Source organism: Pyxicephalus adspersus, chromosome 10 (genome assembly GCF_032062135.1).
Source record: "Pyxicephalus adspersus chromosome 10, UCB_Pads_2.0, whole genome shotgun sequence".
NCBI classification, from domain to species: domain Eukaryota; kingdom Metazoa; phylum Chordata; class Amphibia; order Anura; family Pyxicephalidae; genus Pyxicephalus; species Pyxicephalus adspersus.
Window position 1 is genome coordinate 31806984 of NC_092867.1, and position 27313 is coordinate 31834296.

General features: G+C 36.3%; 1 protein-coding gene and 1 long non-coding RNA gene across 2 annotated transcripts in view; one reads left to right on the forward strand and one right to left on the reverse strand.

The window, feature by feature from the left end:
* Positions 1-839: 839 nt before the first annotated feature.
* The window catches only part of LOC140338830 (uncharacterized), a 32254-nt gene continuing 5780 nt past the window's right edge, over positions 840-27313 (reverse strand). The window contains exons 2-8 of the mRNA XM_072423138.1: positions 24026-24762; positions 11442-11603; positions 9491-9677; positions 8615-8769; positions 6117-6232; positions 4257-4367; positions 840-3415 (exon numbers count right to left, since the gene is read on the reverse strand). Coding sequence (XP_072279239.1) covers positions 3397-3415; positions 4257-4367; positions 6117-6232; positions 8615-8769; positions 9491-9677; positions 11442-11603; positions 24026-24762 — 1487 coding nt within the window. The 3' untranslated portion in view covers positions 840-3396. The remainder of the gene's footprint in view (positions 3416-4256; positions 4368-6116; positions 6233-8614; positions 8770-9490; positions 9678-11441; positions 11604-24025; positions 24763-27313) is intronic.
* LOC140338831 (uncharacterized) overlaps positions 19423-27313 on the forward strand; it is a 36922-nt gene continuing 29031 nt past the window's right edge. Inside the window, exon 1 of the long non-coding RNA XR_011922334.1 lies at positions 19423-20349. This is a non-coding gene — a long non-coding RNA (uncharacterized lncRNA). The remainder of the gene's footprint in view (positions 20350-27313) is intronic.

The following is a 27313-nucleotide window of genomic DNA, read 5'->3' on the forward strand; positions in this document are numbered from 1 at the left end:
TACTAAGATTGGTGTAGTCTAAAGGTGCGTACACACTTCCAATTTTTATCGTTCCAATCGAACGACGAACGATCAATTGGGCAAAAAATCGTTCGTAAAAAAGTAACCAACCACGCCGACGAACGAGGAAAGTCGCTGGAAACGAACGACCGGACCGACGGATCGGATTGGACGACGATCGTTGAGCATCGTTCGTGTGTACGGTCGTTCGTTGATCGTTCATGGGCAGAGCATGCGTGATGAACGAACGTCCGTTCACTTTCCTGTCGTGCACATAGTTCCTCTATCGCTCAAACGATCGTATCTATTGTGTGTACAATATCTACGAACGATCGTGTCGTTAACTCTATGTGCAGAATCGTTGGTATACGATCGTTCATATATATCGTGCATGAACGTTCGTCGTTCGTTTTCCAACGATAATAATTGGAAGTGTGTACGTAGCTTAAGACACATGGCCACTAATTACATTATGTGAATGTGATTTGTAAATCAGCAAGCACAAACTTTAGGAAGTACATTCATACTGCCTTCCCAATAAATCAGTGAGGTGCACTGTGAAATCGTATTGGGTGGAGGGTTAGAACACAGCTCAGTGCAAGATTTTATTTTATCAGGATTGTAGTGCCTATTTGAAGCCATTACCATCTCACTGATGGTCTTTACTTGATTCCTGTTCATATAGGCTGGATCACACTGGAAACAATATATTGGGTGCAATGTTTTACCATACACACAATTTATTGTCGAACCTCCCAAATCATAGTCATTTATGGACAACTTAACAATTTACAAATGATTTTTATATGACCTAAAGTATAATAAAAGACAACACAGTATATTTTTTATCTGTAGATGTTTATTAAGCATTTCACATTTTTACATCTTGTAAAAATATAAAGATGATACATTTATAAATATACAAGTTGAATAATATTTGAATAAATGTATAAACAGAATATGAGTTAATTTTATAAAAATTATACATAAGAAATCTGAGCATGTAACAATCGTATTTTGAACAGTTTTTGAACCAGCAAAGATACACTATTCACAGAATAATCAGGGTAAACAATCTTTTCAGCCTTAGAATATGTACACACGTTAGATTATTGTTGCTGGAAACAATCTTCCTGATCCAGTACAACAAACAAATATTGTTCAGTTCTGTAGAGAGAGGAGGATGAACAAGGGCACTGTGCTTCTTGCTCTTCTATAGGAAAGTACAGCGGTCGTCTCGACTCATTGATCCACCTGGGTGGTTCAATGAACAACGTCAGGAAGTCAGCTGCACACTAAATTTTTGCGATCGTTATCATCTCAGGCACCAATCATCTAGCCTATGTACATAGTCTTACGTGACTGACAAGATTTGCAGACAAAAAAAAAGATAATGCAATATATAATTTACACTTTACAAGTACAATACATTTCCAGTTCATCCCAGATTGTTACTCCAGTGCAGACTTTCCACCACAGGAAGCCAGGATTTCATAGGTTGCTTTTTAAACGGTCTAGACCAGTTCCATGCAAAAATTTCTATAAAGGTAATCATATAGGTATGTTATTGCATAGATGGCCCTGGGTTTACCTTTTGTCATAGACATCTGATGATTCATGACCACAGGTTTCTGAGCATACTTCCCCTACACCTCTATAGGCATAAACCTGCAAGCTTGGGTGATCCAGATGTGCATGCTTATGTACTTGTCTAAAACCAAAAAAACCTTAGATTGTCAGGGGATCAGATTGTGCCCGCACATTTGACCTCCCTATATTGCCATTAGCCAGGTTTTACTTTTGCAGAAATTGTTTTGCAAGTATCCTAAACATTTTCTCAACTACAATATTAATCCTTTTGAGTGGCATATCGTATATGTATATTGGTTTTCTTTTGAAAAAAAGACGCAGTTTTTACTTTGTGTTCATAAGAGGGTTAGGAAGCTATATCAGAAATTTCTTTCAATAGCAATAAGTCACTTTACTGAAGCTTGTTATACATAAATTGGATCATTTTTATATATGGTGTAACTCAGTTTTACCTTTTCTATTTTCTTTATTTCCGTCTATACATTTTCATGGAGTTCCTGGCATAGGGATCAGTTATTTACAGTTTAAACATAACCCTCTATTAATGTACAGTCATTATAAGCCTTTTCTATAAATCAGAGTGCTATATACAGTATAATAAAATGCAAAACATTCTTGTGGGAAATTTAGCACTTGGAGACTGAAACAGAAAAATCAAACTGCAGGGACATTTTAAAGCAAGAACTGCAAATCAGTAGTATGACTGAGTATGGACCCAGCCAGAGGTGCCAAAAAATGTGTCAATAAGGCTGACTTACTAATGCTTTTTTCCTCAGTAGGTAATCCCAGTGAGTGCCTCTGGTGGTCAGAAGTGGTTGTGATTTCCCACCCACGAGGAATTCATATATAGCAAGATCCTCACCTAAATCTTGCATTACCACATCCAGTCTTCATAGAGTCAGGTTGTGTATAGCTACCCAAGGCTCACTTTTTTTGTCCTTTGTATAATTATAAAACTATTGACAAAGCTAGCCAAGGTAGATGTGGAGTTTTGGACCAGTGTTTGGCAGTCTTATCTATGCTAATCAAAATTAGCCAATGATTGTATTCAAATATATCCAAACATATCAAAGCATCATGCGTTATAAAATGAAAAAATGGCATTTGCTGAACTTAGTTATCAAAGCATGGGATTATAGCCATGCAATGGTCATGCTGAATTATCATTTTCCCGTACATATATTATTTTACCTTTGTTTTCAAAATGCATTTATTCAATTATAATATTTTAAGTTCTGCATCCATAATATGCAGTTTTGTTTTTTTGCTGACATTTTACATTAAAGTACAGTACTGCCATGGACTAATGACCCCAAAGCTATGTTTTTTATATTTAAATAATTGGGATTGGCAAAATATTGCAACAGGTATGTAGATAGATTTAGTACAGTAAAAGTGCATCCAATCAAATGGAGTGGATGTAGCAAATCCTTTGGTCCCCTTTTAAATGGAAAAATCTCTTTAATGACTTTTAACAGGATTTTCAATTGAAAACTTATAATTAAATAAAATGAAGCATATTTGTTTAACTACATGCTAACAATACTTTAGTGATATGATGTTTGTGTTTTTCCCATAGGTAATAAATAGTAGAATGTTCATGGGAGCACACAGATAACAAGCTTGATGTGATGTAAAGATGTCATTATTTTAACAGGCCAGTATCATATTACATTATGTTTTCCATGTGGTCACTAACCCCACTACATACATTCCACAGACCTACATCATACAATCAGACCTTCCACTACATTCTACATCTGTCTTATATCCCTTTCTTTTTCTTTCTGTTTTCCACCTGAATTTTCACATATCATCATCTTTCCTAAAGAAAGAAAAAAAAATATACATGAATACACATAATTTAATAAAGTTGTCAATAATAAACCTTTTTCAAAATGCTGTTTTTCAACTTCCTCAATAGGTTATATTACAGACTGCAGTTTTTAAAAAAAGGGGGTTTTGGTCCAAGTTAAGATTTTCATTTTGGCACTTTGGTCATTAACATAAAAGGTATAGGGGGCGGCAGATGCAGCCCGAGGCTACATACACACGTCAGATGACTTTCGTCCGATAATCGCGTCAGGGCTAGTACCGGATAAGAATCTGGCGCGTGTACAGCGCTCCACCGATGTCGTTCTTGGATCCGTCCTGGTGGATCCATGAACAACGAACAATTGTAATGGAAGTGAAGGGGAGAGAGCGAAGCGGGGTGCCGCTCTGCCGTTCTTCCCCCTCCCTCTCCATAGAGCAGAACGGCACTGTATGTACAGCGCTCGTTCAGTCTTTTGTCATTTGTCTTGAGCTGAACTTTGGTTGTGCTACACATACACATACCAAGGACAATTTCTGGAGGAACCAATTTACTACATATTGCTAACTACATATTAGTGTATAGGAAACCAGCGTTCCCAGAGGAAACCCACATGAAGATGGAAAAAACAGGAAAACTCCTTATAGATAATGCCAGGATTTAAACCTAGGACGCAGAGGTCAGGGTGTTACTCACTGAGCCAACTGTGCTGCCCTGGGCTTTTTTAAATATTTTTTTTTCTTCTCAGTGTACAACTGTACCCATCCTTTCTGTGCTCCTAAATCTAATTTAAACCCTGCAACATCCTTTACTTGAGTATTCTTAGCCACCACTATATTGGAAAAATGTTTACCTGTTTAAGACATACAAACTGGACCACGCATTTTCTCTGTTTACATTCTGTCCAAAGACAATCATCGAGTTCCTGTCTCTTCTTTTAATATCATTTTGTGCAATATCTGGTCTATGGAAACAAAAATACAGAGTGATTATATAACTGCAGTTTTATAGTACTCTGTAGCTATTATTTATAAGTATCCAGATTTATTTGAAAACACAGAATTAGAGTGCAATACATGATCATAAAAATTTAAATGGTAAACTTTTTTGATTGGGGAAATTATCACAAAATGGTTTTTCACTGGGTAAAAAAAATGATAACAATTAGAACTGCTTTATGAACTGGCAATACAGCAATGCTGACCTTTAGTAAATAAGTGCCATTCTTCTATGATGGTGATTGTGCTGATATCCTGGCATATGCTAAACTGATTACAATTCTTAAAAATGAACTGCAATGGGACATCAAACAGCTAAATACACAGATGAAAACACATTCAGTCATTTTCACAGCACACAGCACAGGGCAAAATGCCTAATTTTAATCCGCTGCGGTTTGCTAACACCTATAAGTCCTGTCCCTTCCCAGACTGTAAATGGACAATGCAATAAAAAGCAGCAGACTGATAGGCTCATCATGTTGTGAGGTGTGTGGGACTGTAAGGTGCAAGCCAAATTCAAGTATTTACACTGCTTGCAAAAAATATTATATATGTAATGATGGATTAATATGTGTCTTTAAAATCTGCCTGCAGTTCAGTTTGAAGGTAAACAACTAGCTATCGCCTGGATAAGTTTTTTTTATAAGTTTTTGATAAGACAGATAAGATAATTCAATCAGTCTGCCAGATTCTTTTCAAAATCTTGCCAGTAAGGAAACAATTTTCTTTAGCTGAAGGTAAAGTAATAAAACATTATGCAGCAGAGCTATAAAAGTCTGTTTCTGTCAAGTGTGAGTTAACTAAGTGGGGTCAAACGAACGGTTAAGGTCCTAAATAGGCATGTTTAAACAAAAAACAGAAGGAAATGCACTGGACATGCTTCTGTCTGAGATTCCTTTACTATAGAACAATAGAAGGAAATTCAGATGTTTCTTCCAGCTGTAAATGTGACAATATAGATGTGCTTGGAGGAATATAGACTACTTCCTCACGCAAAATGTCCGGAATGTCTTATATTTATTCCTCACTATTTCTCTCCTTTATTGGTATATAGTATCACACCCTTCAACGTAAAATGAAATCTGGAGTGCTGTTTTTAAACTACTCTGATTAGGTTGACTGTCATTTTTAACTTTTAAAGTAAGTCGTTGGAAAGGATCTCACAATCTGAAGACTTAAGGATATAAGACTGAATGATGTATGAACGAGCGCTGTAGATACAGCGCCGTTCTGCTCTATGGGGAGGGGAGGGGGAGAACGATGGAAGGGCTGTCTCCCTTCACTTTCATTACGATCTTTCATCGTTCTTGGATGAACGATCCATGAGCCCTGAGGCGATTATGGGACGAGAATCATCTTATGTGTGTTCGTAGTCTAAAACCTACTCATTTATTCCTTAAATACAAACACTGCATAGTTTTGCCTTTTCCTTAAAAAGGCTGCTGCACACATATTGGTGTGCAAAAATTCAGACAATATCATTGTAGTCAAAGAATTGAAATCCAGTGAATGAAAGGGGTAGGTCAGGGGTAATTTAGCAAGGGAGGAAATTGGAAGTGGAGGCATAATCTTTCTGTCCTTAGACAAAATCTTTGCCCAAAGAGTACATAAACAAAATTGCTTGACTTTGCCATGAATTTATAAAAGGGTGACACAGACATAAAAATATAAACAAAAGGTAATCATTTTGAAATTACAATATTTCAAATTACCTGTAAAGCTGAGGACAGGATCTCTTTAATGATGCTGAGGATAATCCTAATTTATTCTGATTCTTTTTGGTCTTCTTGAGAAGATCTCGGACACGTCCCCATGGATGGAGATCCAACTAAAAATTGGAAACAGAAATGACTTTACTTCATTTCCTCACAACTTTCAGCAAACCCTTTAGTTTATATGTCTCAAAATACATAGCTATTGACAATATGTCTCTGGAGACACACAATACAACTGTATCATATCTTGTTCTCTTCATATAAAATTATTTAGTTTTCATGTGGCATAGTGGGCATGATGTTCTGCCTTTATTTCAGACCTGATCCTTTGTAGCATTTATCAATGGCAAAAAGTTAATCCTGCCAGAGAATTTGTACTGAGTTGAAAAGCAAATACTGCAGGTTTAGGCATGTTGTGACATAATGGAGAAATGTCTAAACTTGCAGTAGGGAAAGAGACATTCCTTTACTCAGAAATTATGGTTGACATCCCATGTGCTTCCGTTGCTGTAACGCTAGTGCAATACATAAGGGGTTTGCACACTCAAAACTGATATTTTACCTTTTGGTAGATGCTGAGTATAAAACCTGACATTTCCTTTAATCTATTCTGGATATAACTGGTAAGAGATGCTGATTCAGTACACCAGGCACCACCTTCACCTCAAATATATTTTTCAGGTGGGCTGACCCATCGGACATGCTTGAATACACAAGAGGTGTTACTAAGACTTTATTCATTGTATGTATAGTAGATCTGTGTATAGTAGATGAATACTGGTTTTAAACTAACCACAGTATATACTGTCTGCTTTCCTTTAGGCAGAGAGTCACTGAGACGAAACGTACTGAATAGAAGAAAAATATAGCAAGTGCAACATTCACTGAGTACAAGCAAATTTGTGATGGCCTTGCAGTGGCTGAAAATTATAATGCACTAGTTTAAAACATAGGCTACTGACCAGGTCTACTATGTGAACCCCTTTCAAATAAAAAAAGTTGCAAAACCCAAAAAAGTATGCTGACAATGAACATGCAACTATATGGTATCTAGGATGTTTATCCCCCCCCCCCCTTCCCCATTTAAGGTTTTCTATACTGAGAAATTTTATACATCTCTCTATAATCGATTTTTTTTTCTATAAAACATTTATTGTGTCTGCTAGGAAAGTGGGCCAAGACCAGACACAAGGCCCAAAAAGTTGGTCTAATTGCAAATATCTGATATACAGTTAAGCTTTAAAGCTTCATAAAATCCTTTTAAAGGACAGACTCAAAACATCAGCTGCAAACACATCACAGTTCCAGAATGCTAATAAACCCATTGGGAAAAAAACTTCAAAGACTATTTATCCAGCTGTGTGTTGTTTTATCTAAAAATACAGTTCCAGATGTCATCCTGTGCTGAATGTACCATTTCTTAGTATCATTTTATCTTCCTTTGTAAATGTCAGAACAGATGTGTGTGCTAGAGCTTCCCTTTTCGGACCAGCGTTTCAAAGCGATGCACCATTTTTGACCATTGATTATGATATTGGACCATATAGGGGTTAACACGAGAACATTGATGATCATACCTAAGCATCAGAAGTGCATGCTATCACACACAAAGTGGAGAAGATAGCTGCTCCCAACAGACCAGGGATTAGAGACCGGCATCTCTTGTTTGTAGAGATATAAATGTATGTGGTCAATCTTACAAGATTAATGTGTAAGATGGTAAAATAATGGTTATAGTTTAATTACATTTAAGTTTAAATACGTAGTGTGTATTTTTAGGGAATAGGTGAGGTAGTTTTTTTTCCATAAACATTGTTTTTAATATATTGGAAATTGTCTTGGAACTTTTTTAGCATTGACTAGTTAGTGCCCTAGCCTTCCCCCTGCCACTGCCATGTCATAGACCTTTCATCTTTTGGGAGTATTCAATTAGCTTAGAAAGTCTCTTGACTGACAGCTTTAATTTTGCAAGGGATGCTGACATTACATCCAAAATGGCAGTGCCTAGCTGCAGACCCTGGGCATTTTGGATGTCAGCAGGAAGCAGGAGAAACCTTGCACAAAAATACCATGTCAAAAATATGTTAAATGCACATATAGGGCCTAATTTTTAAAGCTCTCCATGACTGGGGAGGATACATTTTCATCAGTGAAGATGGGCCACACAGAAAACCTGGAATGGATCTGGTCCAGGATTATTAATATTATTAAACAGCATTTATATAGAGCCAACATGTTACCTAGCACTGTACAATAAATAGGGGTTGCAAATGAAATACATTCCAGGTTTTCTGGATCACCCAGCTTCACAGATGAAAATGTACTTTTTCCAGTCTAGAAAAGTTTTGATAAATCAGGCTGATAGATTGTTGTTGAAGTAACATCTGGATGATTTGACTGTAGACCCAGAATCAAGCTTGTTCCTCCAAAAAAAACAACTTTGTAAGACAGGACCATATGATCTGTATAAACGAATAAAAAAGAAAATGATGTACCTTTTTCATATCTTGATCGAACGGTGTGAAGGCTTCACTGAAATTCCTGTCCCAGGCCAGTTTACTTTCTTTGTCGTCACATTTTAGTTTTGTGAAGGGCTTTCTGACTCCCAGTATGTTAGGACTTTTCCAACCATCTATCTGGATGTTGTTTCCTACAGCAGTACACAGAGAGTTACAATGATTAAATATAATGTTGGTCTATGTTCTACAGAAACAGTTGTGGGTTTGGTATCCAAAATACACTTGGCAATTATAACAAAAATTAGTATATGCATATGAAGTATCTATCTGCATCTGTCATTACCAGGGAAACGTATTAAATGTAGCCCATATTATTCCCTGAGGATAAATATAGATAATTCATACAGATATAATCCATATAGATAGGAAATACAGATAAATATAGCACACAATCAGATTTATGAGTTTGAATCCTGGTAATTAAGGGAAATTCGGATTGGTGTTTTTTGTTACTACCTTACATATTATTATCACCTTCTGCATTGATTTACCAGATTATATTGAATATTATTTATTTGTGTAGCATAAAGTGTACCAAGAAAATTTTTTTTTTATCAAGCTACATCATTTCTATATGTCTTGAATGGATCTGAATATACTTATCTTTGTCAGATCGTGTGTGACCACAAACATATTATTTGTATGTGCATGGCTAGCTTCCCACATGCAGGCTTTCAATAGTTATGAATGTCAATGTGTTGGAATCATCTCAAATAAATAAAACAAAATGGTAAAAATGAAGCAGCCAGCGTTTGTTGCTTGTAACACATTAAAGAGTCTCTTGCTTATTTCCATTGTTCAATTGAAATATATCAGGGTGTGTTAAAGCGGACAAACTGATAAGAAACCAACCTTTGTAGCCAAACTTTTCATAGTTAATGCCAATTTCTGGGATCATGGAGAGGTCAGATTGGTTTCCACTTTGTACAAACATACTATGCGGCCGGTTCCTCCTCAAAGGAAAATGCTTCTTAGTCTCCTGGTACGGACCGAGCAAAATATTCGCTGCTCCACAGGAACAGTGCTGTCCAAAGTACTCCTACACCAAGGGAAGAGAAGGCATGTGAGCTGTTACATCTCAGTTCTTCCACTCAGGGTTGTGATATCATGCTCACATTGCTAGCATTCCTAAACTAAGCCCCTTCTAATGGAATTCCTGGATCTTCTACATCACCAATTTCTTTATTCTCTTCTGGGAAGGCAAGCAGTCTGATTGATGATTTGACAGTGTGTATATGTTAACATACATTTATGAAGCTGAGGTATGTTTATGTGTAGGTTATCTAGATTCTCAGTAATCTGCTCTTTACCACCTGCCAGTAGTCTAAGCAATTCATGATAAATAATGGTATACACACATTCTGGACTTTCCCTAGTGGCAGATATATAGGACGGTTTTAGGAGTAAAATGCCTTCCAGGGCACAGGTGTAAATGCCCTCCTGATCAGTGCGTATATGTTTAAAGGGCTACCTGCTATGCTGTACATACACCCGTGCCCATTATGATATGCCCTTTGTGTAATACAAACCACCTGGCCTAATTCTGATAGAACCGAAATTGCTCCAACACTGTCTCTTAGCCAGTTAAGGATAGAGTATACAAAAGCAGATGAAATATGGGAGGACTGGGGGTTATGAAGGCATTTGCCACTAGGTACAATATTAATAATATTATATTGGGTATGTGGCACTGAGATCACAGCACCTGGCAGAAGGAAGCCTTCCAGCACAAGTTTTCTTTGTAGCTATAAAATATCATGTGACCAAATGACAAGAGCTGCACATGAAGCTGATGTCGAAAGAGGTGAAAAGTGTGTTACAATAAACTATGTACTTTGGGAATATTTATCTTTCCCACCAACTAATGCAGCATATTGACACACTTCACTTGATACACATTCTTTATCCCACAAAAACTTATTCCTACTGTTAATGGGGCCAGTTGGCTGTGGCACCCAAGCCAAGAATTACCAGCCGTCTGAAATAAAGGCTTCCATTTGGTGACTCCTGAACTGAATTTATACTAGTTGAGACAAGCCTACTGTTTTCAGATTTACTTCAAATGTCATCACTAATCCTAATTCTCAGCTGGGCATTTTACCAAGGGGACCAATGCTTTCTAGTTCACAGGTATATGTGGCCCCTACCCCCAGGATCAACAATAATGACTTAAAAAGACTTCCTGCAGTGCAGTACCTACAACACTGCTATTTCCCACCCTATGTAATATAAAACATCCAGCCTGATACTGTAGAACTAGAAAAATGTTTTATTGTGGTTTCTGTGTGAGGGATGTTTTTGTATACTGATTTTTTTTACATATATATTATGTTTAGAGTTCCACATTAATGACCCCTCTGAGTTTTGTTTTTCGAAGAGAAAAATGTGGCATTGTTCCAGTACTGCTTTAAAGCCAATCAAAGATGAGGAATACAAATACCCTAAATATTGGACGTTTTAGAACACTTTTGGCCACTAAAGACTTCAGTAAAAAAAAGCTGTACTTTGCATTTCCAGATAGACTTCTCACACAGATATTTTGCTTTGGGACAGGTTCCCTTTAATTATTCCAACAAATATATTCTTATTTATTCATAATTATGTATTTTATATACTTAGTACAACACATATATTATTAATTATTCCTAAATATGCATTTTGATATGCTTAATCCATAACAATTAATGTTAGTTATTCCTAAATATGTATTTTTATAAACTAAATAAATAAATAACACATTAAAGGGAAGTAAATAGGAGATACTGAAGTTATCTCAGGTAATTAATATTAATGATTATCTTACCTCTTTCATCTGTTTCACTCTATCTTCCTTTTGTAACACAAAGATTTGTTTTTGCAACTTCAGATTATGCTCCTGAAGCTGGCCAATTTTTTCTATCAGTTGGCAGATATGTTCCAAGTATCCAAGGCCTGAGCCAAGTGCCTTTGTGGCTCCCTGGTTTACCTATTTAAAAAAAAAATAAGATTTGATTTAGTTCTCCTTATTACATTTTTATAATTTTATTCAAATAATATTGTACTAATTAATAAATTAAGGAATGATGCACGATATGTTTGCTCACACTCCTCTGCTACATGACACTTTGTTCAAACACAGTTGAGTCCCAGATTAGTATTAAAGACCTTGAGGCTATGTTCAGATTGGTATTGAGGTTCAAGTACGGTCATGGCCTCCTCACACCACTGAACCGTGTCCTCGGAGGAGGCTACATGAAGTTTCTACCCATGGCACCTAATAGGGAATGAAAAGGGTGGCCGTGAGCAGTTAAGTATTTTTAATAATAAAAACCAGCACTGCTGTACGAGCAGCTTGTGGCTGGCAAGGTGCCATTCGTCAGGAGCCGCACAGGAGCACTTGTTACCACCACAGGTCTGAACCTGCTCCTAATATGCTTCTTTATAATAATAGGGCTTATCTGTAAACTGTGGTGAGCAATAGCCATAAGAAGAGATCACAAGTGACCAATTTTATATACAATTACATGACTAACCTCAAACTTATATTACATGTTAGCTTATTTTAAAACCTCAATTACAGCATTGTTTGTTCTGTATTTTCCGTTATTAATGGTTGATTACAGTTCATCATTTCTCATTCTTACTCAACCACCCATTTTTATATCATCAGTCCCAGTTGTTGAGGAAAACCATGCTAAACTACAAAAATCCTTTTAGTGGATCACCTCCCAGAATTCACACATTGCAAAACAAATTTCAGCTTGGGCTGGACTGACCCTTTAATCAACATTTCTTTTAATGTAATCTTTTATATAAAAGCAAAAGTGACCTTCAATATCACTCTTCAACTACTGGGAAGCAAATCTATTTTACTCTTTGTTAAAATCAGACTTTAGGAAACTACTGAAAATGTCAAAGAGGTGTTTCTGAGAGTTAAAAGGAAGGGATCACCACATTTAACCAGATAAAACGTGTTACAAGGTTACATCAACAAAAGATGTGTAATGATGCATGGCATAGCCAGCCTAATGATAGAGTGCTGGGAACAGGGGAGGTTCACCTTTGTGCTGAAAGGTCAAACACACTACTTGTTGTCACCTTTGACCTGTGTGCTGTTACACACTTCACTCCCCAGCTAGGGGGATATTCCTAGAGAATGCCTGGGCAATTTATCCATAGTCTGAGTGCATCATTTCAATGGAAATGTTCCCAGCAATAGAGATAACCTAGAAAGCGGGTAACTGGTTTATCCTACTTTAAGTGGATATGTCAACAGGAATTTACTTTGCCAGTTAATTAGTGCATAAAACAGGCTAAGAGCACAAATGTTTTTGTGTCATAACATAGTGAGATACAGAAGAGGAGAAATACATTCTTAATCGCATCCCTAATGAATTGCAGATAAAGCAAAATAAAAAAATTGCTATAAATCTAGCCAATGTACAGTGGTACCTGGGAATAAGTCCAACTTGGTATAAGTTGTGTTTGGACAAGAAAAAATTTGCTTGGTATACAACCTTTACTTGATATACAACCTTTGTGCTAGAACTTGTATGGGTCAAAATAAACCATAACACTGCGCGCTACCCTTATTTACCTCTCTCGAGACAAAGCCACGCAAGCGTAAGTATGCCAGTTGCTACCATTCAGTGAACAACCCGCGCTATAACTCTCTGTGAATTACATAACATCTCCCCCTCCTGCCTTTTCAGCACCATACTAGTAGCCACTCGATTATTCTCAGCAAGGTAAAGTGAGGGTAAATTTTCATTTATATCATCTAATTGCTTTTGTATTAATGTACTTTAGTATTAAGCGGTGTTTAAAATATTTTATACAACCCCATCAACGAATATTATGCTAATAACTATAGGATTTTTTTTCATGGGAAAGGATTAATAATTTTCCTTTTATTTTGTATGGGAAAAATTAGGTATAAGTCCTGTTTGGTATAAGTCCAAGGATCTGGAACGATTTAAGGATACCAAGGTACCACTGTATTTTGATATTGAGTTTCTCAAAATAATTACAGATCCTATTAGTTTTCATATTAAAGCAACCCCCTGGGGCGCAGAAAAGGGTAATGTAAGAGTAGACCCATCAAAAAATTGCACATGCCACATGCCATACTGAAAAAGTTGGGATTTTCACTTTTGGTTAGTTTCTCTTACAGAGAATAATATAAAGTGTTAAAAATGTTGTATAACCCATGCATATTAGGAAAAAGGCAACATCCAATAATGTCAGTTATGAGATATTGCAGCTTCTCATGTTTGGAAGACCTAAAGGTAAATGGCAATAGCAGAGGACAGTCATTTATTGTTAAAGTATATGCAAACCCAAAGGCAAAAATGTAATATAATGCAGCTTACCAGTCATTAGATGTGGTAGCTGTATTAACTTTCATTCTTCAGGCTTTTTTCCACATGTTTTAACCTGGTAACGCTTGTCCTGTCCCAACGTGACAATGCTAACTTTTTGTGCTGCATCTATGGAGGAACAGATTGTGGAAGCGTGCTAGGAATACAGAACACCCCCTCCTCTTCACAGAATTTATGCATATAATAAACAGATTTAAAAAAAAACTTTTAATGGTGCTATTGGCCATGATATATTAATAGGAGTTAGTAAATTGGTGGGGTTTACTTTTAAGTGTGCCAACTCCTCCCTCATTGGTTGCTGGTCATATGCAAGTGTTTTGAGGTTCCCAATGTGCTTGCCTCGGGGTGTGCCCTCTTCAGGGAATTTCTACATGGAATTTCAAATGATGCTTTTTAACAAGGAATACATTACAACACTATGGTAATGTGCTTTGTTCATCTATTGTTATTCTAAAGCACACAACCTTTCTGTGGAACTCCACAGCCTACACCAGAAATTACACTTTTTTTTACTGAACACATATTAGTTCTTTCCTTGCTGCCAATGTCATCACTTTATAAAAATAACTGGGCTGATTTGTGGAAACAAGCTTTGCTTATTCCTATTACAGTCTTCATCTCTCTCTACAAAAGCAGGAAGTGAACTCAAAGCTTTCCCATAACAAACGCAGTATTAGGGAAATGCCAAACCAATGACTTTCCGTTCTGTCCATTATGAGAGGACCAGGGAGAAGATCAAATGTTCAGCAACAATATCACTCAGGGCACCCGATGATTGCTCAGGATTTGCAGAAATGCTTCACCTGGGTGAAATTACACAAGTTCCGTTCTGGAATATTCAGAATGTATAAAATAAAGTTCTAATTCTGTTCCCAGGACAATGGAAGTATTTTCTTCCATATTTGGCAAGCTGTGGACAATGGCTCATCCGCATTGTCCTTAACAGGTTTCTGCAGAGCTTGCTCTTTTATGGTATTCACAAGTCTAAATGGGTCATGCCATATTTTGGTTGGTAGCAATATATCAAAAATAATAAAAAATAACTGTATAGTTTACTTTTTCATATATAACATTATTGTGGCTTCTAGCTTTCAACAAAAAAAGTGGTAAACCCTCCAAATGGGGGAGAACTGTTTAGCAGTGCCCCAGACGACACAGCTTAATGGAGGTCTGAATGCTACTTAAACAGTGCTCCAGTTTTCTATAGCTCAATAGGAGTCCAACACTGCACCCACCTTCCAAATTGATTTGTTCCAGAAACTTGTGAACTTTGTAGGAACAAATGCTACACAGACCTCTGTCCTGAATACATCCATTCGACCTTAGCCCTGGAATAAACCAGTTTTATGTTCCACTATCCATAGTTCTTTATTTAATCTATTCCACAACACAATGCTTAGCCAATTGATTGAATTCCTGTTCAAGTGACTATGAACTCTTTATAGTGCTGTGTAATAGGTAGGTGCTATATATATCCATGAGTTTGTGTTAGACAGTAGTACCCCAGTCATACAAAGTCACCACCCATGTACCTTGCAGGCTGGGAATAAGCTGAGCACTCTTCATGCATTGAAGACCTTGTAGTTTAACTTGAAACATTTAAGTCGAACAAGAAATGTTTTAGTAGATATAAATCTATAATATATATGTATTAGCCTTACAAACCACAATTCTTATCTTTTAAGGGTTAGGGGGCCTAATAGCTTTCAGGACACACATGGATGTAGGATATAAGTGTGTGTTTGTATGTAAGCCTAAGGTAATAAAAAGATTGGTGGTTTCATCATTTTCTTATCTCAGGTTAATACTCTGTTTGTATTGGAATCTTAGCCAGTTAAGTCATTACTATGCTTCTGTCTCTGTGGCACTTCACATTCCTAGAAGCAACATATACAAACATTACGTGGACAATCTAAACTGCCATGTTATTCTCGAAGCTCTAATTTGCTTTTCATTATGTCTTTAAATCTCATTCCTACCCACTGTAGTTATAATCCATGACTTCACAAGACACTAACTTGTCAAAACTAAGTGTTATACTAGCCTACACAAGTCTGGCAGCCCAGATGTACATTTTGCTTTAGGCCAATAAATAGGATCCCTTTGATGTAAATAGAGGGGTCTCACAATTACCTAAAGGTGAGGAATAGGCTAAAAACTACTATGTGGTATTTTGTTTCATTTCTATTTGTCTGACCAGCATTATCCTAGCTACATTACACATTAAGTTAGCAAAGCCATTATACAGCTCATTCCCTGCCAGGTATCTCTGTGTTCCTATGCTTATCTAAGCAGAAAATTATGATAGAATTAGAGAGAAAAGCGGCTGCACTATTCCTTTGTAGCTTTACTGCTGAAGCAGCAACATTTATTGATAAATTATTATCTAGCTTACAGTGTTGTATATTATTTACCCTGGAGATCATGGGAAAAGACTGGCTGAAACACACACTACACATACACCAGAGAAGGCATGCTATTTAGACTGTTCTTTAATGTGACTATGTACCATATTATTATGTTTTTTTTTTGTTTCTTGTTTTTTGCTGGCATGTATGTATGGTCTGCGATTTTAAAGTGACCTATAGTTTGATAATGACTCTGCCACTACTCACTAAAGAAGCCCTTTTCAACTTTTTAAACATAGGGGAACCTAGATTGTGTTATTGATATATGAGGTGATAGTATGGGCATTAGATTGTCAGCCCCTTAGTAACAAGTCCATGAACGTTGTAATGTGCCAGTGTCAGAGCTATATAAATATGCAATAATAATAATATATTTTTACTGAATGACATACATTTTATTTTACTGAGTCGCTGATTGTAGGATATAGGCTCTCATCCTTTGTGTCTTTGCAGACAGCATATCCTGTGCCAGTCATGCAGCCTGTGTTTGGGAACATTTCCTTTTGTTACAACATAACTCTGAATCATCTGCATCACTACAAAAAGGATAATTTTTACAGGTTTATTATAGTTCAAAAGCATACCTGTACTTGTGCTTATTATACTTCTGTAACACTATCTGTGTAAACTTGTGCTTGTGATTTAGAAACAGTGTTGGTTCACAAATCAGCAGGGAAGCACCTTGTACTCATATAGGTATAACTATGGTTTTGGCAGACTTGGATTAACCATTTTAATACTAGCAGCCAAACTCTGTTCACCCAGTACAATATACACACAAATGCCAGGTGGAATTTATCTATGATATTCCGATTCCTAAATGTTGTCAAAGACAGTTGACAGAGTGCCAGATATTTCACTCCTATGTTGACTTTTCTTTAACTGGCTTGGCAAGTTGTATGGAATTTGTACTGTGGTCTTTTGTACGATTATATTTTTCAGCATCAATGAACCATAAAGTAAAATGACAGCCAATACAGAATTTTAAACAATATAATTTACCCAAAAAAACACAACTTTGAATAGAGTTGTTTGCCATTGTTCTAGAGTCTATTTCTGGAAATGTCAGGTGATTTCCATCTTGAAAATATTCTCATCTATAGTCTTCATGTAGCCAGCATACAAAAAAGACAACTGAAAAAGTTCAATTTCCTGCTAGTTTTCTACAGGTCCAAGTTCTGATTTTTAATATCTGTCCTTTGCTCCACAAAAAAATTTATTTTCACCTGTTTGGTTACGTATCTGATTGTTGTTTCCTTTGACTAACAAACATGACGTAACAATGATAAATTTACCAAGAATTCCCCTTGGTTGTGTAGAACCCCATTTCCCTGTGGAACGCGCAAAGCATTGTCTAAGCTGAATTTCTTTCCATAACATCCTATTAGTCAGGAAAAAAAGGCACCATTCGGAACAACTTCACAGCATGATTATCCTCTGGTTGTTCCTGGCTTCCTCCAAGATGAAGTTCAGGATATGCTCAAATGTTCTTGATGTTCTGACAGCCTAACCACTGAATCATATGATTGAATACAGATAAGGTCACATGGCCATCAGTGTATTTTGCACATTATCCGTCAGTCTTATTCCCCTTTGTATAGCTCACAGCATGAAAAAGTGTGAAATACATAAAAGGATTTCTTATTAGGAATGAAACACTACACGACATTGTTTATGACAACCATACTTTTACTTATACAAAGACAGTCTGACAATGCTGCCATATTCCATAAATTCCATAAGTTAAGCACATGGGGGTTCCTTGAGCAATGAGCTATTTGTGCCTCATGAGTCAGTTTAAGTGACACCAATATTTTTTCTGGCATTCTGTAAGGGTGACATTCTTTCCACTGGCCAGCAAAGTAAAAGGCATTCTTCCTACTAGCGACTGTGCTAATATACTGTAACCTTCGTATATAGTAATTAATGTCGAGGTTCCCTAAGACCTAATTGTTTTTTCAAGGATTCGCCCATGTAAAAAGATTTAGGAAGCCTCGTATAAGCTATACTTCCCTTTGTACTCTTGTCCTGTTGATTAGTCAGTTTTCTGTCAACCTGCTCTTTGATTTTTTCTTCCTTTTGAAGACAGAAATGCAGACATTTAGAGGAAATCATTAAATTCCAAAGATATGGAGGTAGAGATCACAGGACTTTCAGGAGATAGATGGGTCGAATGGGACATTTAGGCAGGAGTAATTTCACCAACATTACTTGTTCACTTTACTCCACCGACGTGGCTTCCAACAAGTCCTACAATTTTATGAGCACAGATGGGACTTTTCCTTTTTTTTCTGCACTGTACAAGAACAATATGGGTAATGTAACATTATGCAGGCTAATTTTAAAATGAAATGCGATGATGTTATTAACATAGGTAAAATTCTGGAAATATTTACAAAGTATTCTGGATCTTCCATACCATAAAGAAATGTCCTCTTTTACCATACTGAAGTCTACTGGGTCTATCTTTAAATGTTATGTGTTCATGCAAGTCTAATATAATTCTGCAATGGATTTTTTTTTTCTTTCATGTTGCTGGAATAACAATGCACTTGCTATTTCACTTGCCACACAGGAAATGATGGGGTTTGAGAGAATATGAGTTCTACAGAAAGATTTAAAAATAAAAACCTGAGCACTGAGTCAGAGCTGTCCATATTGTGTCTCTAGATAACCAGGTGGTTACCCCAGGCACAGTCCCACCATCTGCATTTTAAACAATGAGTAATTAAAATTTGGGAAAAGTGCTATATGATATTCCAGACACTTACGTGTTGAAATTAAAGGCTTGCACACTGTACAGCTGTTTTGCTCTTGTTAAAAAAAGTTCAGATATATCAGTAATAAACAATAGACATCTTTATGATATTGATAATTTACCTGGATTATCAAAGTCTACTACAATGAGAACTAACTTTTGTCTGTCTTTTACTACTGTTTATTTTTTTTACAATATATACATCCGAGAACGCATCCTACAAATCAGCAGCCAATAGAAACTACACAGCTCTGCAAGTTGCTTCTTCTGAGCAGCCAATAGGAGCGGTCCTCTGGAATTTTTTATCACAGGGACAGAGCTGTGTTGTTATAGTAAACAGCAGGGAACGCCTCAATTGGCTGCTGATTAGACAAAAAAAGCAAACCAGAGCTGTGGTGCAATTCAAATGTGGTGGTCTATGGATTATATAAAAGAACCCAAATCAAAATGTAATGTAAAACAATTAGATTAAAGAAAAGGTCTACTGTTTGTAAGTCTGATTCATTGTATGGACGTTTAATCGCATAGGATCCAGCATAATAATCATACCACATACCAAGTATTAAGTTTCATTTTGCCACTGTCAGGACAGATTATAGAAAAAAACGATAATGTTTTTCATTGCATCATGGGTAATTGCTCATTTTACCATATCCCTGCAGGGTAAGTCACCTTAGAAATCTGCAGGGTCAGTACTACAAAAAGGTTATCATATAATCTACTATAAGTAAACCCAGAGAGTCATAGAGTAAACATATCATTCAATCCTTTTATACTGTTTAATTTCTTTAGCAATGTTTATTGTGTTCTCATGAGATTAATGTCATCTGAAAATAAATGTTTAACCAAGCACAATAACTCCTGTCACAATTTTTTCTCTTTTCTTCTACAGATAAATAACAGGATTGCTTTAAAAGCTCGGCCGATGGTACAGTTTGAACATTAAACAAGTGTCTGTCAGCACTGAGGCTATAGCTGAGCTTCTGAAGTATGGAGGCAAAGAGGACTGGATGGGCGCCAACCTGTTTCTAAAGCCCCAGTCAACAAAGATGTCTTTACTGGAATGAAACTTAAATTATTTACTCAATGTTGAATCTGATCTGAAAAAGTAGCTTGATGTATCTTCAAGACAGGACGAAGGTAATCAATCGACACAGCATTGCATTCCTCACATACTGCAGACAGGTACAGCACCTTTATACATCTCTTATGATGGATTTTTTAAATACTGCATACCAAATATTGTTTGTTATATGCCATACTGGCCTGTCAAATGTAACCTCTGAAGGCCACTAATTAGGGACTGCTTAGAAAGGTGGAATGCCTTTGAATTCTTTAATAGGCAATATATGGCTTGAGAGGGATGTAGCCTAATGACGGAAGTTCAGTGCATTTAAAAACCTACAATGTATATAATTCCAAAAGCATTCTTAAAACTTAATCCTTTCCAAGTTCAAAATAAAGAAAAGAAGCCCTAATTTCCCAATTTGTGTTCTTCCTTCTTTAGTCCTTGTGATGAAAATGTATGTGGACTGTCATCACTGAGGCTAATGCTGAGCTTCTGAAGTATGGTGGTAAAGAGGACTGGAGGGGCCCCAATCGCTTCCTAAAGTCCCATTCGATAAGGCAACCCCTAGAAGACTTGTCTTTAAAGTTTATCTTTATCCTTTCTATTTGTCCTGGTGATCACTGTCACCAAGGCCGAACATTATAGGAAATCCAAGATTTTAGAGTTGTCACCAGAACCAGAGGTAAGGTAATACTTCCACTTCTACTTAGCATTCCCAGCTCCAGCCAAATCTAAACATTTGTTGTATATATTGAAGCCTAACCCCGCAATTTTAAATTTTAAAGCATATCTAAACCCCAAAACAATATCATAATTTGTTCGGTGAACATAATAAAATCCTTTACTAAAACAGCTTTTATAAATCATCATTCCAAAGCAACTAATCCAATTCACCTTACTCAAGTCAGATCAAATACAAGGTAGAAGTAATTTACATTCCATGTTTAAATTATGGAAGAATTAACAACTCCATTTAGTCTGTAATACCCCACTTGGATGATTCCCTTTACCTAGATATGTTGGATGCATTAGTTTTATTTTTTAGGATTTTTTCTTTTATTTCCTGCCAGTAGCACACTTCTAGTCTTGGTATAACAACACTGATTTACCATATTGTTTTGGGACAACAGCATCAAATTGGGACTACAGAACCCTATACCTCTGCTATTTCACATTCTATTTTATATTATAGAGTGTTATTCCTTTACTGTTCCATGTTGCTGTCTTGTTTCTGTGGTCAGATATACTGTACATTAGAAGAATTTATTGAGACTAGTCAACACAGGATGAGCACAAAAACGATATACACACAAAAGATTCCTGGAATGATCAGAAGGTATTTTTTAGTGCTATATTTAGGGTTAGTATTATATTTAGTATTTTAAGGGCGAGAAAATAAGAGAAATTCACTACTCATTCGATAATTTTATTTAAACAAAGGAAACTTTAAATCCCTCAAAAATGTAAAAATAATTTATTTTTCTCACAAACAAACTATATACGGATATACAGGGGACTAGAGAATACCAGGGGCACCAAGAGGACAGTAGTTACAGCACCCAGTAGACTGGATAGGGCCTGGGCTGTGCCTGTATAAGGGAATCAGTATCTTTCACCCCTCCAGAGATATCCTAAAAGTCTAAAGTAATTCAATGCACTACAAGCAAGCTAAGGTGACCCCACAGACTCACAGAAAGCTCAGTCCTCATGTCAGCAATGCCAACCTGCAAGTCAAGGCTTGGGATGAGTATATTAAATGAGGCGCTATGCCAGCTCCATGATACTAAATCAGTTTGTTTCTCCAAGTCAGAAATGTTCAAGTTAACCAGTGGAATAAGCTTCATATAAACACAGCATTCTGCCACATTCTACTAGTTACAATAACTACAGTTATCTAAGATGTTCAAATATTTTCTTTTGTCAAAAAGACATGATTTGTCAGATGTCCAAAATGCTCTTATTCAGAAGACCTAGCTGCCAATGATTAACTATTATCAACCTCTGTATAGTCAGTTTGCCTCTGCATACTGGGAAAAGGTTAACTGGAAACAGATGCGTCCAGGTGAAATGTATTTCCTTAAATCTTTCTTTATCACACAGACCACACTAAGAGACATTACGCTCGCCATGCCTGTTATGCTAAGAAACCACTATTGTGGTAAATCATACTGCTGGGTGTAATTATTACAGGGGAAGGAGAGGTGTTTATTTCAACAACCTGCTAATTTCAGTGCAAGGTTTTACTGTAGAAGACATTAAAGACTCACAAAGCTGGCTGGAGATCCAAGCAATGGTTGATCAAAGAAATCTTTTGATTAGTCAGCAGCATTGTTTCTTTGATAGATATGAAGCTTATTACAGCAAATAGTCTCATGTGCACCAAAACTTGTAACCCGCCTGCAGAATGCATAGAGAAAGCACAAGTACTGCCAATAGGACATTGCTTCTTAAACTTTATATTTTTCTGCAGAGATGGAACATATGAAGACAGCTTAATGATCTGTATTTTATAGCAAGATGACATTATTAGATTTTGGTGCTGGTTGGCCCACATAAAGCATAAAGGTTACAAGAGAACCCTTTTATTTGGGCAATGTCCTTACCATTAACAAGGACCTTTGTAGAGCAATATCATTTATGTTGTGTTGAGTGTCATATAGACTTTGAGATTGTCCACACAATAGACTTGTACCTAATCTTCCAATCGCGCTAATCATATATATATATATATATATCCTCCTGTTCTAGAGACACAACAGGAAGCAGGAAGTGAGAACTCTTTCCAAAGTTGGAGGAAATCTCATCTTAGACAATCGTCACAGGAACAGATGTTCCTGTTGGAATATTTCTCCTTAAGTTCTTTTCTAGTGACAATGAAAACCATATTATTTAAATTTACTAACACTTACTGTTATAGTGTCCAAAATTAGAAAATATGTTTTGACTATAGATACATTTTGATGTTGATCATGAATATGATATTTTTGGAAATCTGACTATATGGTCTATGCAATTATCTGCATCTGCCGAATCTAAAACATCAGAAGTGCAACACCTGGACCTGTAGGTTCTCACATTGCAACATTTAACAAACGACCAACCATTAAGTCAAGCAGTTGCATTTTCCACATTGATAATTTATATTACACAGCACGGGAGAGATCTTAAGTTAAGTTCAAAAATCTATTTTTGGACCCCAGGCTATCTACTAAGGGATACTTATGTCAATCTGAACAACAAGCATTATGTATATGCCATAAGTAATAAGTATCTCAACTTTCCTTCGGCTGCCAATCTTATTCAGTTCTGTGCTGAAAAAAAAAAGAAAGAGATCAATCTGATTCATCTTACGTGAGTCAGATCAAAAGGTTAAAGCAGCCTAAAGGTGTTTTTTTTTGTTTGTAGTTCTGGTAAGAATGGTGAAGACAGAACTACTATCAGGTTTGCATTACTGTGTGAGATCTTGCTAGGAAGATTCAGCTCACTTTCTTTTGTGTTATAAGGCAAGACTTTATAAATACATTGATGTCATTGGGACAAAAAGCAGAACAATGGACACAATAAAGATCTGGAAGAGGTTCTTCCTCTTACCACTATAGCCAAAAATGCTGAGGTTGTACTTCAATTCCTAATATTTTTATAGGAAACTGCATGTAGAACTTTGCTTTGTTGACCTGTATTTTTTAGTTGTTTTTGTGCTCTATATTTATAATCTATCTTCACAACATATTCAGACATTGCATATAATGGCATAATCACAGTTAGACATGCACAAGGTGGGAAAACCCTTACCTCACTCAGTCGACAACATTCATCCATATATTCATCCAGACTGTCACTTGTTGGACATCTTTTCAATGCATGCAATCCCTGAATTTCATCGAATGTATCTTTGTAAAAGTCATCCACAGCTTTGTTTTCTTCCTCTATTGAGGATGAGAGTGCTGTAGTGTACAAAGCGTTGTCTGTGCAGTCATTTTCATCACTGCATGGTGGCAAATCCAACTCCTCTTCTTGGCAGTCAATAAAATCTTCTATGGTGTTTTCTTGGTCTTCACTATTGTCTTTGACATCGTCCTTATAATTAGAGTGTTCAGTATCAGAAAGAAAGTTATTGGTGTTGTCTTTGTTTGCACCTCCACTTATTTCCATGTGGCCTACGGTAGGTGAGGATGATGCACTGAGCACCCCAGAATCACAGGAGGAGTCTCTACTATGCATTACAAAACTCTTCTCAGATCCTTTAGGTGTAGAGGGTGAGTTGGCTCCACTTGGCATCTCAACTCCAGAATCCTCAGACTCAAACTTATACAGCCTCTTGAATTGCTGAAGAGGATCAGTTATCACCACACCACATGTGCTGGGTTCTTTATTCAGTGCATCTGATGGACAATCTGAAGCAGTGTCAGTAAGAGCTAAAGCATCTCCATTTAAACTCTGAGATCCAACCAGGTCACTGTCATAATCATTTATTAATTTTTTCATGTGAGTCAGAACAACTTCTCCGTCAGACGAACCACCTTTCTTCCCTGATAAAAAAAATTGTAAAAGAATTTCATGAGTTACTATTACTACCCATTACAAACAGAGTTGGTTTGGGCTTCAAACTTCAGGTTCTATGATTTAAAGTAAATAGTTTAGTGCAAATAATCTTATCAAAGTGTGTTAAATGCCATTGATGAGATTCTTTACCCACCAACTTCTCACATCTCTCAAAAATTCCATTGGCAAGCATGCGTCTTAGCACATAAATCTGGAAAGTCAGCTCAAGATGAGGCTAGACAAAAAGCTTAGCTACGTAAATATAAAATCAAATAGTTTGTGAGTACTCAAACTATTTTGACTTTTTGTCTTCTGGTACTTATGTGATGAATTTGACTATGTAGCTCCAATACTGCAAATTAGATTCCAAAGAACCACTGAGAAATTCCATCAACTGTACATGAACCAAGCATATTGGATTACTGTTATTAGGTGAGTCACAATTTTTATCATGAATAAATAATTCACAAATTATTACCAAATTTTGTCCGTCAATTTGCTAAGGGAGGGCTACAATTATCTATTACCAACCCTATACAATTATATATACAATCTTATCAATAAAACTTGATCTGTACCAAGAGCATTAAGCAAGAGTTCAAATATAATCAACAGTATCCAAAAATAGTCCAATACATTTCAGTTCTGAAAGTCCCCTTCATCAGGGCTAGAATACAATATATGTAATGCGTTAGCTGTCTATCTATCTATCTATCTATCTATCTATCTATCTATCTATCTATCTACCCTCATCTATACCCTCATCTATCTATATCTATCATCTATACATCCCCATGACCACCTCCTAAGAAATATGGTAACTAAACCTAGCACATTATTACATGACAATCTAGCATTATTTTCCACATTGCATCATCTTGGCAACATTTTTTTTGAGTGTGGGGGGATGTAATTTAAGTAGATCTTGCATTTTAATGCACCTCAGCTTTAAAATCACCAAATATATATATTATTTTAAATCCTAAGTGAATGAACCTTACAACTCTTGAAATGCATTGGATTTAAAAACTGTTTTCTGTATTTCTAATGCGTTATTACAACAGCCTATACCAAAGGATACCCAATCGATGAATTACACTAGGGAACTTTCTGAAACAACTGACAGAACAGTGAACTTATACACCAGATATAGAGGAAAACTAATATTTCTGCATTTAGGAGACACATTGAAAGTAACAATGACTTTTTTGTCATTGCGGGTACTCTACAACAGATTGTCACGTTCCTCAGTGTGCTCCTACATGTGCCAGTATAAATAAAATGTTATAGTAATCTGTACATATCCAAGTAAGAGGAAGTAAAATTAAAATGAACAGAGGACTTCATTGGCTCATTTTAAAATGGTGTGCATTGTTCTTTTTTAGCCCTGAAGAAAAATTGTGATTCCTAATATAGATGATCAGCATTACACAATTATGTTTTTCTGTGCTGTATATCATCATGTTGTGTTAATATCATTATTTCCTGTTCTTTTAGCTAGAACAATTACAGGTATAGGAGCCAGGAATGAATGAATGAATGAATGGAGAAGCCCTACACAAACCCTGCTTATTTCCAAAGCATAAGAAAAATGTGACTACTGTCATACTTTATTACATCACCATACCTGGGTGCCAGGACTAAAGTTATATGGATTCTTTGTTTGTTAATTCTAATGTAGTAATAATTTATTACTTTAATTACCAGTTGTTTATATTATGTACTAACTGTCAATGTTATACACAATGGTAACCAGGTAGTACAGTTTATGCATATTTAAAACAATGCATTATATTATCCTCCCCTTAGTATGGTGACGGATGTGTGCCCTTGAGGGCACCTGGGCCAGTTAAGTGTTTATATCCTGCAACTACCATTAGGATTGCCATCGGGTGATCAGGAGGAGTAAGGGGTATTTCTGTAACGGGCGGCGATCAAAAGGGCTTGACTTTTGCCAAGCTGGAACTTTTAGACATGGGGGAGGGGAGCAAAGAAATCTTACCTACTATGGGACCGAGAAATTTCTTGTGGCAGTCCTAATATTCAGATTACATTTTTGGTTCGCTGCCTGCAAGTATAAATCTGATTGGTGATTGTAAAGGAACGCAGAACATTTCCTAATTGGGGTGCTAAAAAGTGGTTATAACAAAGGGTTAGACTGATTATAGGAACAGCAGAAATGGGTACCTGCCCATGGTTCACAAACTTCTAACTTATCTCCTTGTACCTTCATTTGTTTAGCAGAAGATATATTACAAAGTGGTAGATTTGGCATTGCTCCACTTCAAAACAAAAGGTTTTAACCTGGAATTATTGTAAACAAAAAGTGATTTGTAGACAATGAGAATGTGTGGGGTTGATATGGTAAAGTAGAGCGTGTACAGTGATCTTTTACTTTGCCAAGTTCATTTTTCTTATCTTAGTGGATTAGGTAAAACAAATGGAAAACTCGCTGCTTACTAAAATCTCTCCAAGTTTAATGATTATGTTAGATATTATGTTACATAAAACAGTCTAAAAATTTTGTTGTGCCACTGG